General features: G+C 37.7%; 1 protein-coding gene across 2 annotated transcripts in view; it reads left to right on the top strand.

Annotated features, from left to right (window-relative positions):
• GLCE (glucuronic acid epimerase) overlaps positions 1-12,979 on the top strand; it is a 128,769-nt gene extending 115,790 nt beyond the window's left edge. For both annotated transcript variants that reach the window (XM_049706935.1, XM_004276241.4), the window contains 2 exons: positions 2,693-2,938; positions 8,973-12,979. In XM_049706935.1, coding sequence (XP_049562892.1) covers positions 2,693-2,938; positions 8,973-9,997 — 1,271 coding nt within the window. In that variant the 3' untranslated portion in view covers positions 9,998-12,979. The remainder of the gene's footprint in view (positions 1-2,692; positions 2,939-8,972) is intronic.
• Positions 12,980-13,366: the final 387 nt, after the last annotated feature.

Raw genomic sequence — 13,366 nt, 5'->3', positions numbered from 1 at the left:
TTTAACATAGTTATAATGATATTTATTGTGCAGTGTTCAGGAGGGTAGTAGTTTTTTAGAGGCTTGAAAGATATCCATCTCCAAACCTTTTTTTTTTTCCAGTAATTTTTAAAAGTGTATAAGCTTAATAGGTGCTTAGATGCTAAAGAAAAAGTAAAAAGCAACCATAACCACTGTTAATGTTTTGATGTCTTTTCCAATCTTTTTGTTGTTTTTGTAGATATACATTTTTAAACAAATTAGAATCATGCTGTATAGTCAATTTTGTATTCTTTTTTCGTTCAACATGTTATGATTATTTCCTCTTGTTATTGAATATTTTAATCACTAATATTCGTAATAAGGACATGCCATAATAATGTATGGAACCTTTCTCTTTAGTTGGACATTTAGGTCATTTCCACTTTTTTGCCATTATACATAATGGTATAGATATTCATAGTTAATCATTTGCTGTTTTAATTGTATTCTCAGAGTAGTTCCCTAGGAAATAAATTACCATGTCAAATAGTATCAGTTAATCTATTTTACCAAACTACTTTCCAAGACGGTTGACCCTATTCATGCTTCCAATAGCAGAGTATAAGGGTGCTCCTGTCACCCAGTTCCTGCCATCATGAAAGTTCATTTTTTAATCTGTTGTTTACAAAGGGATCTCATAATTTGCTTTCTGTAGCAATTAGTGAGGTCAGATATGTTTTTCATATGCTTTTAACCATTATAGAATGGGCTTGAGGTTCTTTCCCCCTTTTTCAATGTGATTAATGTTGTTTTTTAGAAAAATATATTTGTGAGATCTTTTATATATATAGCAAGGGTGGTAGCACCTTGTTGCATTTGTTAAAGATATTTTCTTTAATTTGGCTGTCTTTGCATTTTATTTATGCTTTGTTAGTTTTAGAAATTTTTAGTTCTATTTACTAAACTTAGGGTTTTTTTTTTTTAATTCTTCCTTTTATGCTTAGAAAATCATGTGCCATGCCACGATCAGCTGTTCATCTGTATTTTCTCTAATAGTTTTATGGGGGTTTTTTTTACATTTAACTTTTTAGTCAAGCTAGACTGATTTATATTTTGACAAATGGTACAAGGTCAGGGCCTAATTTTAGATTTTTTTTCCCTTAACGTTTATTGAATAATCTCCTCTTTTCCCCGCTGATCAATCTTTATCGTTATACTGAAATATTTTGAAACTAGAATATGTTTCTAAATCTTCACTAGAGTATGTTTCTGGCCTACTATTCGGTTCCATTGATCAGTCTATCACTTCTTAGGCCAATTGCACATTATTGTAGTCATTACCCATCAAATGAGATCGTATAAACCTTGCTTTTATTAAGTGAAAATAATTGTTTGAATTTGAAAAAAAAAATCTACCCTTGGAGAAAGAATATTGAAGTTAAAAAGCTTATCTGTAGCCTAGGTTTCTTAGCCTGTATGGTCTGTAATTCCTTAAACTATTTTGAAACTACATCAAAACACATATAGTTTTATAGGTTCCCAGTTTCTGCCATGCCCATCTGTTGCTTGTTAATTTATTTTAGGACTACAAATAGTTTATCTCTCAACACATACACCATGATGCAATAATACAGTATTCTGTACAGTGTGGTATTATTGTATTTCCCATGTAGAAAATTACTAAAATAAACACTAATGCCAAACATTTAAAAGTTTTGCTTAGAACTTTACAAGAGGTAATCCACTAATGAATTTATCAAGAATCTGTGGTTTAAATATACAACTTTAATTCATTCTTTAAAAAAAGCACTCCTTGTTCTCAAGAATTACATTTTGATCTGAAGGATATGAAAAAGAATTGCAAACTGTGTTTATACTTTAAGTTGCCTAGTCATAGCTGACTTCTTTTTATTTTATTTTATAAATTTATTTATTTATTTATTTATGGCTATGTTGGGTCTTTGTTTCTGTGTGAGGGCTTTCTCCAGTTGCAGCGAGCGGCGGCCACTCTTCATCGCGGTGCGCGGGCCTCTCACTATCGCAGCCTCTCTTGTTGCGGAGCACAGGCTCCAGACGCGCAGGCTCAGTAGTTGTGGCTCACGGGCCCAGTTGCTCCACAGCATGTGGGATCCTCCCAGACCAGGGCTCGAACCCGTGTCCCCTGCATTGGCAGGCAGACTCTCAACCACTACGCCACCAGGGAAGCCCCCCCATAGCTGGCTTCTTAAGCAAATACTTTTAACCATCAGATGATAAAGTTACTAGACCACATCTTGACACCGGAGGGAAAGATTAGTATGTAATTAACTTGACTGTTAAGTACAGATGTTAAGAAAATTTCAGGTTTAATATTCTAGAATAAAGCTGGTAACATTAACTATATTTAAATTGTGTAAAACTTGAATGTATGAAACAGAATTATGAAATATGACATCTGTAGCTATGAGCAAAAGTAGCACACATTAAAAATTAGTCCTTAAAAAGATGATCCACAACATTGCATTGCTATCTGTCAACAAATAATGAATGAGAGTGAATGAGCATTTAGTTCTGTTTTTCATTTCTGGTTAATTTGGTACTTGTTTTTAGTAATTATGAAAACAGTGTAATAAGGAAGCTTAAAAGTTGCTGATAACCCTATAACTCCCCCAGAAGTAAAACAGTGAAGAGTGGTATTCAGAATAGGATCATGAATATCTGGAGATATTTATTTTGTTTCTCTGTTTTATAGGTGTACCTCTATCTACACAATGGGGACCTCAAGGCTATTTCTACCCAATCCAGATTGCACAGTATGGGTTAAGTCATTACAGCAAGAATCTAACTGAGAAACCCCCTCACATAGAGGTATATGAAACAGCAGAAGACAGGGACAAAAATAGCAAGCCCAATGACTGGACCGTGCCAAAGGGCTGCTTCATGGCTAGTGTGGCCGATAAGTCTAGATTCACCAATGTTAAACAGTTCACTGCTCCGGGTAAGTGATGTTTTGTTTTGTTTTGTTTTGTTTAAGTGATGTGTTTTTATATGTTTGCTAATTTTATGTTGATTTATAGCACCTGATACTCCCTTAAAATTGTTTTTATGGTTTTTAAAAAACACATCAGCAGATGCTTGATATTACATATATGAAGAAACAAATAGTGTCACCCAAGTGAAATCTAAAGGATCAGCTAAAATATTTAAGGTTGTATAAGGAATATTTACTGCATGAAGAGCCAAGCCACAAGAACCAGGTTACTGCATGATGTCTTTCTCCTTCCAGGGAACCAGATCCCACAGGAATAAAGTTTCTCAGTTTATTTTAATGTTTCAGCACAGTACTCATCCTTTAATTTTTTAACTATTTTGCATTAAGGCAGAAATTTTTCTTTGTAGCGAGAGCCAGCCTTTCCTTTGCCTATTTTTTACCAGTAGCTTTTTATTTTTTCAAAGTAATATAGCATTACCAACCAGGCCTGCTTTCTATATTGACTTTTGTTAATGTACTAGATAGATTGTTTCAAACTTCATATAAAGCCATTTCATTAATAAAATCTTTTATAAAATCAAATTAACTTTATGCAACATTTCCCCTTTTTCTAAGACGGTCCCATTAATTGGGATGTAATGTATTTCTCTCCACTAATCAATATCCATGAGAATTAATGAGTTCATTACTTAAAAAGACAATGGAATAATTTTAGTTAGCACCTCAGGCTTAATTTTCTGTAGGGGGGGAATGTTGTCAAGAACAGAACTCATCCTCCCTCCCACCAACCTTGCCAGTTGGTAAATAAAAAGAGAGAAAAGGTTATAAGACCTTTTCTGTATTCTGTCCTTGTCCTTTACTGATGACTGTGTAATTCACAGACATTGAAAACAGCAGTACAAATCTACTCATTCTAGATGGCCTTAAGTAATGGATTTATGAGTGCTTAATGCAATGCAAATAATGGGTGGTAACCTTTACTTTTTATTCTGTGAGTAAAACTTCTTTTATCCTATGGCATTCTGTGATATTCCAGTACATAGAGCATCTTTGCTTATTGTAAAGCAACAGGCTTGGCTGGGTGAGAAAGTACATGGAGATGTTTAAGAATATTTAGCTTATGATTTATAGCAGGAAATTATTAGATTAAAAAGGACATTTGATTTTGGTTGCATCTAGAGGGCTTATTTTTACACTGATTCATAATGTAGTCTGGATTAGGGTAGAAAACAGCAGCCCTCATCTCTGTCTCCTCAAGTGCTGGGAGGTTTTCTAGAACCATCTCTTGAACTCTGCCCTATTCAGAGCAATAGATTTCATTGTGCACTTTTGGGTACCCTGGTTAATACAAACAATAGGTCTCCTCATACTAAGTGAAGGGCCTTCACTTTAGCCCTTCATTCTGCAGCCAGCAACCAGAGATGAAACTACTTCCCAAGGTGGGTTTAAGCATATGGAGGAGAGAACTGTCTGTGACAGATATTCTGCCAGTGGCACACTAGCTACTCACAATTGGAACTCTCTGTTGGTAGGAGTGTGCTACCTCAGAATGTGGTGCTTGTTTTGATATCTTGGATGTGTCTGGAGTTGCGTTTGATACAAGTATATGAGGGAGAGTTAGTTGGAGTTGTTGCTCAGAGCAGAAGAAGGAAATCAAAAAGGTGAGGCGTTTATTGAAATGTAGGAATGGGAAATGAGGCTTTTTAGATGATGTAGTCTTCTTGGGAGATAAATTCAGAGAATCACTGATGAGAAGAAATTGGAACTTGTGCATAAAAGCGTAGGCCTAAGCAAAGTAAGGCTCTGGAAGACCAGAGGCTACATGCTGTTGGTTTTTTTCCTTTTTGGCCTTGAATTTTTTTCCCTGAAAGGAAATAAGATTATCTAGAGGGAAAAACCATAACATGGGTCTGCAGCGTATTTTTTATTGTTTTGTTTGTTGAAGAATGTTTTTTTTCCTTCTACCTAATTTTAAAATTGAATGAATTAAAACTTTATACCTGTCCTGCTTTATTAAATTAGCTTTCCCTTTCCCAAGCACTCTCTTCACTTCATTTCCATGACCTCACTTTCTCCTCTCTGTGTAGCCATTCCTTCTGAGGCTTCTTATGAACTTCTCTTCTGCCTGACCCTTGTCTCTCTGTTCCTTGAGGTTCTGATTAAGGCCTCTTCTCACTCCACATAGTAAACCTGTTGATTAATAACAGTTCATGTTATGTGTGAAAACATTGATTTAAAGACTATTCTTAAATGTTTATCACCCTTTGTTGCCTAAAGTACATTTATATGTACCACATATACCAAAAATAGACACTTATAGTGACTCCTGGGAATAACCGGTCAGAGAGAGGAGTCATGAATTTCAAGCGACAGGAAGCTCGAAACTTTCTATTAGTAGATTTTTTTTTTTTTACAGCTTTATTGGAGTATAATTGCTTTACAATGGTGTGTTAGTTTCTGCTTTATAACAAAGTGAATCAGTTATACATATACATATGTTCCCATATCTCTTCCCTCTTGCGTCTACCTCCCTCCCACCCTCCCTATCCCACCCCTCTAGGTGGTCACAAAGCACCCAGCTGATCTCCCTGTGCTATGCGGCTGCTTCCCACTAGCTATCTATTTTACGTTTGGTAGTGTATATATGTCCATGCCACTCTCTCACTTTGTCACAGCTTACTCTTCCCCCTCCCTATATCCTCAAGTCCCTTCTCTAGTAGGTCTGTGTCTTTATTCCTGTCTATTAGTAGATTTAAAGCACAGGTCTCCAGATAGCTTAGGACTCTCCAGTAGAGCTCAAAATCTTGCCTGGTATATTTCCAAAGTGGTTCCATAACCACAGTCATGTCCCAGTTGCTACCATTCAGACCCTTCTGAGTGACGTAGACAGGATATTTAACCTCTCTGTACACCTGTAAGATAGGAATTAAAAGACTTGTCTCATATGATTGTGGATTGATTTAAATTGGGGATTGTGACTTCTTTGTCACTTCTCCTCTGTGGCTCAATAACCCCCTCTGGTGGTGTTAAATGACATCATTCATTACTGAGTTCTTTGAACTACATAATCTGTTATATTGAAACATAAGGTGATTGATCGAACTATATCATTTCATTAGATTTGTATACATAAAGTGAAAATTAGAATGGAATTCTGAGAAGAAAATATAATTCTTCAACTTTCTCCCATTTGGACTTCTGAAGATGGTGGTGAGAATGGATGCCATAGTTAAGTGTTGTCTGATTAATAAGGCATTACCATAAGAATAAAAAAATAAGTAGCACTCAAGATAGCCTCTGCTGAGTATAATTTAATTTAATCTTGAGTAATTCATAAGTCAATTCAGAATCCTGCGAAACATCCTGAAACATCAAGTATGTTGTACTGAGCATCAGATTCCATTGACTATCGATACAGGAAAATGCCAGCTAAGAGAGAGGTTGCATGTTGACATTTCCCCAGATAAAATGGATTTTTACTGTGTTAGAAATATACTTCTGACATCACTTTTTAAAAAGTCAAAGCATCATACATCTAGCAAGATGTTCTCATTCTCAGTACAACTTCCATAATTGTTTATTCCATCAAATGAAGTACTTAAGAGCCTTGGGTCAATTATATCCACACTGGTAGAGTCCAGTGTTGGAAGAGTTAAATGATCAGCTCAACATGGTGATAATACTGTCCAAGCTAATCACACTGTATACACTATCATCAGTTCACATTCCCAATCATTGCTCCAATAAGGAGCACCCAAGATTTCCTCAAGGATGCCTTAAAGTAGATCTGATTCTGTAGCTATGTTTAAGAGAAATAATTCTTCCACTGGTTATTCTCATGAGGATGGTATTTCCAATATCATTTCTTTTTCACAGTCTTTGAGCTTAGACCCAGGAACCCTGGTTTCTAGTCCCTGCTCTACCACTAGTTAGCATTTGGCTTTGGGCAAACCTTTTACCCTTGCAAAGCCTCCATATCTTCATCTCTAAAATGGAAGCAGTAATTCCTGCTCTACCAACGTCAGAAGATTATTGTAAGGATCAAATGAGATAATACATGTGAATGTGTTTTTAAGATTTAAGCTCTGGGGACTTCCCTGGTGGCGCAGTGGTTAAGAAACCGCCTGCCAATGCAGGGGACACAGGTTCGAACCCTGTTCCGGGAATATCCCACATACCACTGAGCAACTAAGCCCATGCGCCACAACTACTGAGCCCACGTGCCGCAATTACTGAAGCCCACGCGCCTAGAGTCCGTGCTCCACAACAAGAGAAGCCACTGCAGTGAAAAAAAAAAGCCCACGCACCGCAACGAAGAGTAGCCCCCGCTCACCGCAACTAGAGAAAGCCCACGTGCAGCAACGAAGGCCAACACAGCCAAAGTTAATTACTTAATTAATTAAATTTTAAAAAGATTTAAGCTCTGTATAGACCAAGATATTCACATTTACCTTTAATGTTATAAAATTTGTACTACATATATTTTTGTTGTTTTTCTTCCTCTCTTTCTTCTTCTTCCTCTTCCTCTTCTTCCTGCTGCTGCTACTGTTTGGTTTTAATATGCTCAGTTTCTTTTCTTGGTAGAAGTCAACTTTCTGAGAGTCAGGCATCATCGTACTGTAGACATGCAAGAGAAATTTCCTATTTGACGATTTGCCAAATAAAACAGCTCTGCTATTTTATCAGCCTCTGAAACCATTGGCTTCAAAATCATCATTATCATCATTTTATACTATGTTCCAAGCCACTATCCTTTTTTTTAATCCTCACAGTTACCTTACAAAGTAATATTATTTCTACTTAACACGTGAAGAAACTGAGGCTCAAATAGGTGTATCTTTTTTTTTTTTTTTTTTTTTGCGGTACGCGGGCCTCTCCCGTTGCGGAACACAGGCTCCAGACGCGCAGGCTCAGCGGCCTTGGCTCACGGGCCTAGCCGCTCCGCGGCATGTGGGATCTTCCCGGACCGGGGCACGAACCCATGTCCCCTGCATCGGCAGGCGGACTCTCAACCACTGCGCCACCAGGGAAGCCCTCAAATAGGTGTACCTTGTTGACCATCTCAAAGCTAGTAAGTGGTGAAGTGAGAATCCACACAAAGTTTGTTTGTTTTAACTCCAGAGCCTCCCCCGTATTCCTCACTTTTTGTTGACTACATGAGCCGATTGCTTAATTTCCAGAATTTATTCACAATTCCAATGAATATCTGAAAACAAACCTATCATTTTCAACATCGATTGGTGATTCAGAGCATGTATTCTACAGCCAGACTAGACAACCTGTGTTCAACTCTTTGTACCTTAGGCAAGTTACTTAACTTCTGTGTCTGTGTTCATCATTCATAAAGTGAGAGTAATAATAGCACTACTCTTAAGTGTTATACTGACTAAATGAGTTAATATGTGTAAAGCACTTAGAACATAGTAAATACTTACTAAATATTAAGTAAATAAAAATTTTTTAGGGAATTCCCTGGTGGTCCAGTGGTTAGGACTCCATGCTTCCACAGCGGGTGACCCAGATTCTATTCCTGGTTGGTGAGCTGAGATCGCACAAGCTGCGCAGCACAGCCCAAAAAAAAAAATTTGTTTTTTTAATTCACGTCTAACCATTCTTCTCTTCTAGGCTCTTTCTTGTAATATTATGTGCTGAGCCAGCTTTTGGCTATACTTTTTCTTTTTGTAGAATGGGTATACTAGACAGTCATTGATTATTGGTCAGCCAGTATTTGATCTAGAAAAGGCAGTTTGACCACAGTACCTTAGCTATCTGCTAAGGCCATTAACCCCTCTAATGTAAACTAGACAGGCCAGAAGGTAAGAGCTTTGCCCTGGTGCTCACAAGCCATCACGGACTCTACAATTGTCATCTGTTTATGGTTAACTTAGTAAAAATTAAAATATTTTTTAAAATCTGACATAAAATATTGAAGGATTAATTTTGTATGGTCAGTGATTGTCAAGGATGAATGGCAAGTAACTTTTAAATACAAAGAGCTTCTATTCTAACCAGTCTTTTTTGGTATATTTTCCCCCTACAGAAACCAGTGATGGTGTATCCTTGCAACTGGGGAACACAAAAGATTTTATTATTTCATTTGACCTCAAGTTCTTAACAAACGGAAGTGTGTCTGTGGTTCTGGAGACCACAGAAAAGAATCAGCTCTTCACTGTACATTATGTCTCAAATACCCAGCTAATTGCTTTTAAAGAAAGAGACATATACTATGGCATTGGGCCCAGAACTTCATGGAGCACGGTTACCAGGGACCTGGTCACTGACCTCCGGAAAGGAGTGGGTCTTTCCAACACAAAAGCTGTCAAGCCAACCAAAATAATGCCCAAGAAAGTAGTTAGGCTGATTGCAAAAGGGAAAGGCTTCCTCGACAACATTACCATCTCTACCACAGCCCACATGGCCGCATTCTTTGCTGCCAGTGATTGGTTGGTGAGAAACCAGGATGAGAAAGGTGGCTGGCCAATTATGGTGACCCGTAAGTTAGGGGAAGGGTTCAAGTCTTTAGAGCCAGGGTGGTACTCTGCCATGGCCCAAGGGCAAGCCATTTCTACATTAGTCAGGGCCTATCTCTTAACAAAAGACAGTATATTCCTCAATTCAGCTTTAAGGGCAACAGCCCCTTACAAATTTCTATCAGAGCAGCATGGAGTTAAAGCTGTGTTTATGAATAAACATGACTGGTATGAAGAATATCCAACCACACCTAGCTCTTTTGTTTTAAATGGCTTTATGTATTCTTTAATTGGGCTGTATGACTTAAAAGAAACTGCAGGGGAAAAACTCGGGAAAGAAGCGAGGTCCTTGTATGAGCGTGGCATGGAATCCCTTAAAGCCATGCTCCCCTTGTACGACACTGGCTCAGGAACCATCTATGACCTCCGGCACTTCATGCTTGGCATTGCCCCCAACCTGGCCCGCTGGGACTATCACACCACCCACATCAATCAACTGCAGCTACTCAGCACCATTGATGAGTCCCCAATCTTCAAAGAATTTGTCAAGAGGTGGAAAAGCTACCTTAAAGGCAGCAGGGCAAAGCACAACTAGAGCTCAGAACCAAAATCATATTTCAGCCTCTGCTGTACACAAAAACTACGGGCTGTCTGTCAGCAGAGCATAGGCACATTTTAAAAGGTTGTATACTAGGTTTTTGTGGATTACATCAAAGTGATAAATGATCCTTAAAACCAGTCTTCTGAGATAATTGCATACCATGAGTTGGGTGTTTAGAAATGTAGGTGGCATTTAGAGCAGAAAAGTGTTTAGTCAACGGGTGAATGAAAATGTTTAACTTGGCCTTGCTTATCACTCTATACAGATAGTTCCACAGATAGTCCAGTCCTCTCGGTTTGGGAAAGACAATGGTAAGTAGCTCTTACTGTCCAACTGTCCAGCACTTGCCTGCAAGCTTAGTATGGGGCTCTTTTAAAATGTGGTTATTTATGTTTATGTTGAAAGCAGACTTTAAAAAAATAATGTGCTGTAATACAGTAAATATGTACTTGTAGCCTGAATAGTGGACTGTGTGCAACTTTAAAAATGGTGTTTCTTTTCTATATATTAATTTCTTGGGAGTGAATGAGCATTTGCTGCATTTGTTCAATTTGTTATATATAGAGAATATTTTGAATTTATGGTTTTCTTGAAACGTGTAAATTAAAAACACAACCAGTGTTCAGGCTTCACAGTTATATAATGTAAGCACAACTAAGATGAAACTTGTTGACTGCACAAGAAATTACAGAAATGTTATCTGTTTTATGAAACTTGATCTACAATCAGTAAAGGTTTGATAATCATTCTATCCCTCCTTTACCCCCATTGTGGTGGTTTCTTTTTGTCACTATCTAGAATTTTGTATTTCATTTCAGACTATGCTAGAGAGTTTTTTCTATGTTGGCAGGGGGGGCATTTGGGAATTTTTATTATAAACCTAAATTTGGGGAGGAGGTAGTAATTTTGATAAGTCCACTACCACTGTCTTTTTAAGATTTTTTTTCCCCTTTAAAGAAAATTACTAGGTCAGATATTATAAGGTTTATAGCAGTTTTTTTTTTTTCTACTTAGATCATCCTTGGTCGACAACTTTCCAAACTATTGCCTTTTGTGCATCAGTGTTTTTCCTTTGCAATTTTAACTTTAAATTATTTCAGCTATTGGGTAAAAGTGATGCTACTGCACTAGCTGTACGTGTGTAATCAGACCTTTATTTTGGTTTTATACCTCACATAAATAGGTATCATAGCCCTCATACCCTGGGTAGTGTCTGCTATAAGACTTCAGACCATAGGTCAGAACTGAGGGAGGCTGATTTTGCTGTCTTTGTTTTAGTGTATGACAATACACTAAATCAATACAATAACTTATACAGAATGGAAATATGAGACCCCATATTTTCAGGGGACTGAGTCTGACACACACCGTGCAGTGTGTGTGTGACCTGTATGAAATGCACATCAAGAGCCAGGTGGGCACCTGCCTGCACACTACATCTTGATTGAACTCAGCCTACCAACACCACTTAGAAACCAGACAATACATGCATACCTATGTACGAAATATATGTTTCAGTGGCAAGGGGGGCAGGAACGAAGATCTACAACTGAAGACAATATTAAACTGGCCATGGAAAAGTAAGTTTAAACTCCTAATTTATGTGACCACAAGTCGATTTTGCCCACAACAAAACAGTTGTGGGTCATTAGGTTTCCCCCTAGATGTTGACCTTTGTAGTTCTTATACATTAGATGTCTCAACAAGAATATCTGGACTCCTTCTTTTTTTTTATTTCAGGGCTCAAAAATAAACCTTCTCCAATCTGGAAATCGTTTTTACTCCATCGTATGTGTTATTATTTAGAGCAGTCCAGACTTCTGCCTTGTGTTTGCATACTGGTACTTCAGATTGAGGGAATCAATGAAAACAGTATGGTACTGCTTCTGTGACAAATATCAGTGCCTTAACAATGTGGCTGTCTTTTTCCACTGAAAAAAGAAAGACATTTTGATCTAGAAATGGCATTGCTATTTCATTGCTGTTGGTTTCACACTGCCTTCCACGTTGCGACAGCAACTCGATTTTTCCTGTGATCCCAGAATTTTCGAAGAGGGTGAGTTGACCCTGTAGCAGCACTGTCCGTACAAACCGGTGCATCTCAAACTAATGCCTCAGAATCACCTGGGAGCTTACTGAAATACAGATTCCAGATATTCAGTAAATCTGCCTGTGAAGCATGATAATCTGCATTTTTAAAAAGTGTTCAGGTAATTCTGATGCAAGTGAACCGGGGGATATATGTGGAGAAACACTGCCCAACACCATCCATCACATTTTTCTTCCTAAGCACCTGTGGAGTTTTCTAGGATTTTAAATCATGCAAAATGTTTATTTAGTCTGAGCTTTGCGAGAATGGGGAAGGTATTTTAAAGTTTTGTTTTATTTCTTTAAATTTTTCTTCGCTCCAAGAATATGGATATTAGTTGTTCACACTTACCTTGAGTTAGCTTTGATATTAAATTAAACCTATTGCCACTTCAGTTATAAAACCAGCCAAAAGTTTCCAGATGAAGGTCAGGTTTGACCCTTTCAGAGTTATTGTACATAAAGGCTTCATCCAAAAACCATCCAGTGTATGTGAGGAAATACAAAAATGACACACAAGCACAACTCTACAGATGTGGCAGACCTTTTTCTTTGTCGGTGTGCAAACTTTCACTGAAAGCTGCTATTTTCATCCTCCTTTTAATTGTTTTTCTTGTTTCTCCTCCATTGTACATGTGGGTTATAGACCATGTGTTAAATATGCAATAAAGTGTTTACTGGATGCCCTTCTGAAGGGTAGTCCTTTGTAAAGCTGTACAGACTTTGCAGTTTAAGCACAATGTGCACATGTTAGTTTTATATACAGCAAAACTTGATTTTTTGCAGATGAAAAGGTATTTTGTTTCTATACAAAGTAAATGGATTGTTTGTGCTTAATGTAAAGCAGCTTTATATAATTGTAAAATAAAGTTTTTATCTTAAAAGGAACATACCTGGATGTTTCTCTTTCTTCTGTGATTATTCTAAGATTACTTGAGCCCAGCAAGCATATTTCTGACCATTTTCTGTTCAGCTGGTGACAACTAGTCAGGCAACAAATGTTCATTAAAGGTGTGTCAGGCCCTTTAAGACAAAGTGGGGAATATCATACAGGCCTTCATCCTAAGGAGGTTTAGTCTATAGGGGGAACACAATGTCCACAAAACAGTTTCAGAAAAATAAAATGCCAAATTGTGTGGTCAGTCAGGGTAGGTGTTACAGAGGAGATAGCCTAAGCAGGGGCTTCAGGCCTGGGTACCAGGTGGAAGAAGAAGAAGGGGTAACGTGAGCAAAAGCAAGGTGCTGTGACAGTTGTGAGGATGCCCTTTCCCATGC

Source organism: Orcinus orca, chromosome 2 (genome assembly GCF_937001465.1).
Source record: "Orcinus orca chromosome 2, mOrcOrc1.1, whole genome shotgun sequence".
In the NCBI taxonomy this organism is placed as follows: Eukaryota; Metazoa; Chordata; class Mammalia; order Artiodactyla; family Delphinidae; genus Orcinus; species Orcinus orca.
The sequence above is the reverse complement of the archived record's forward strand: the minus strand, read 5'-3'. Positions and strand labels throughout refer to the sequence as shown.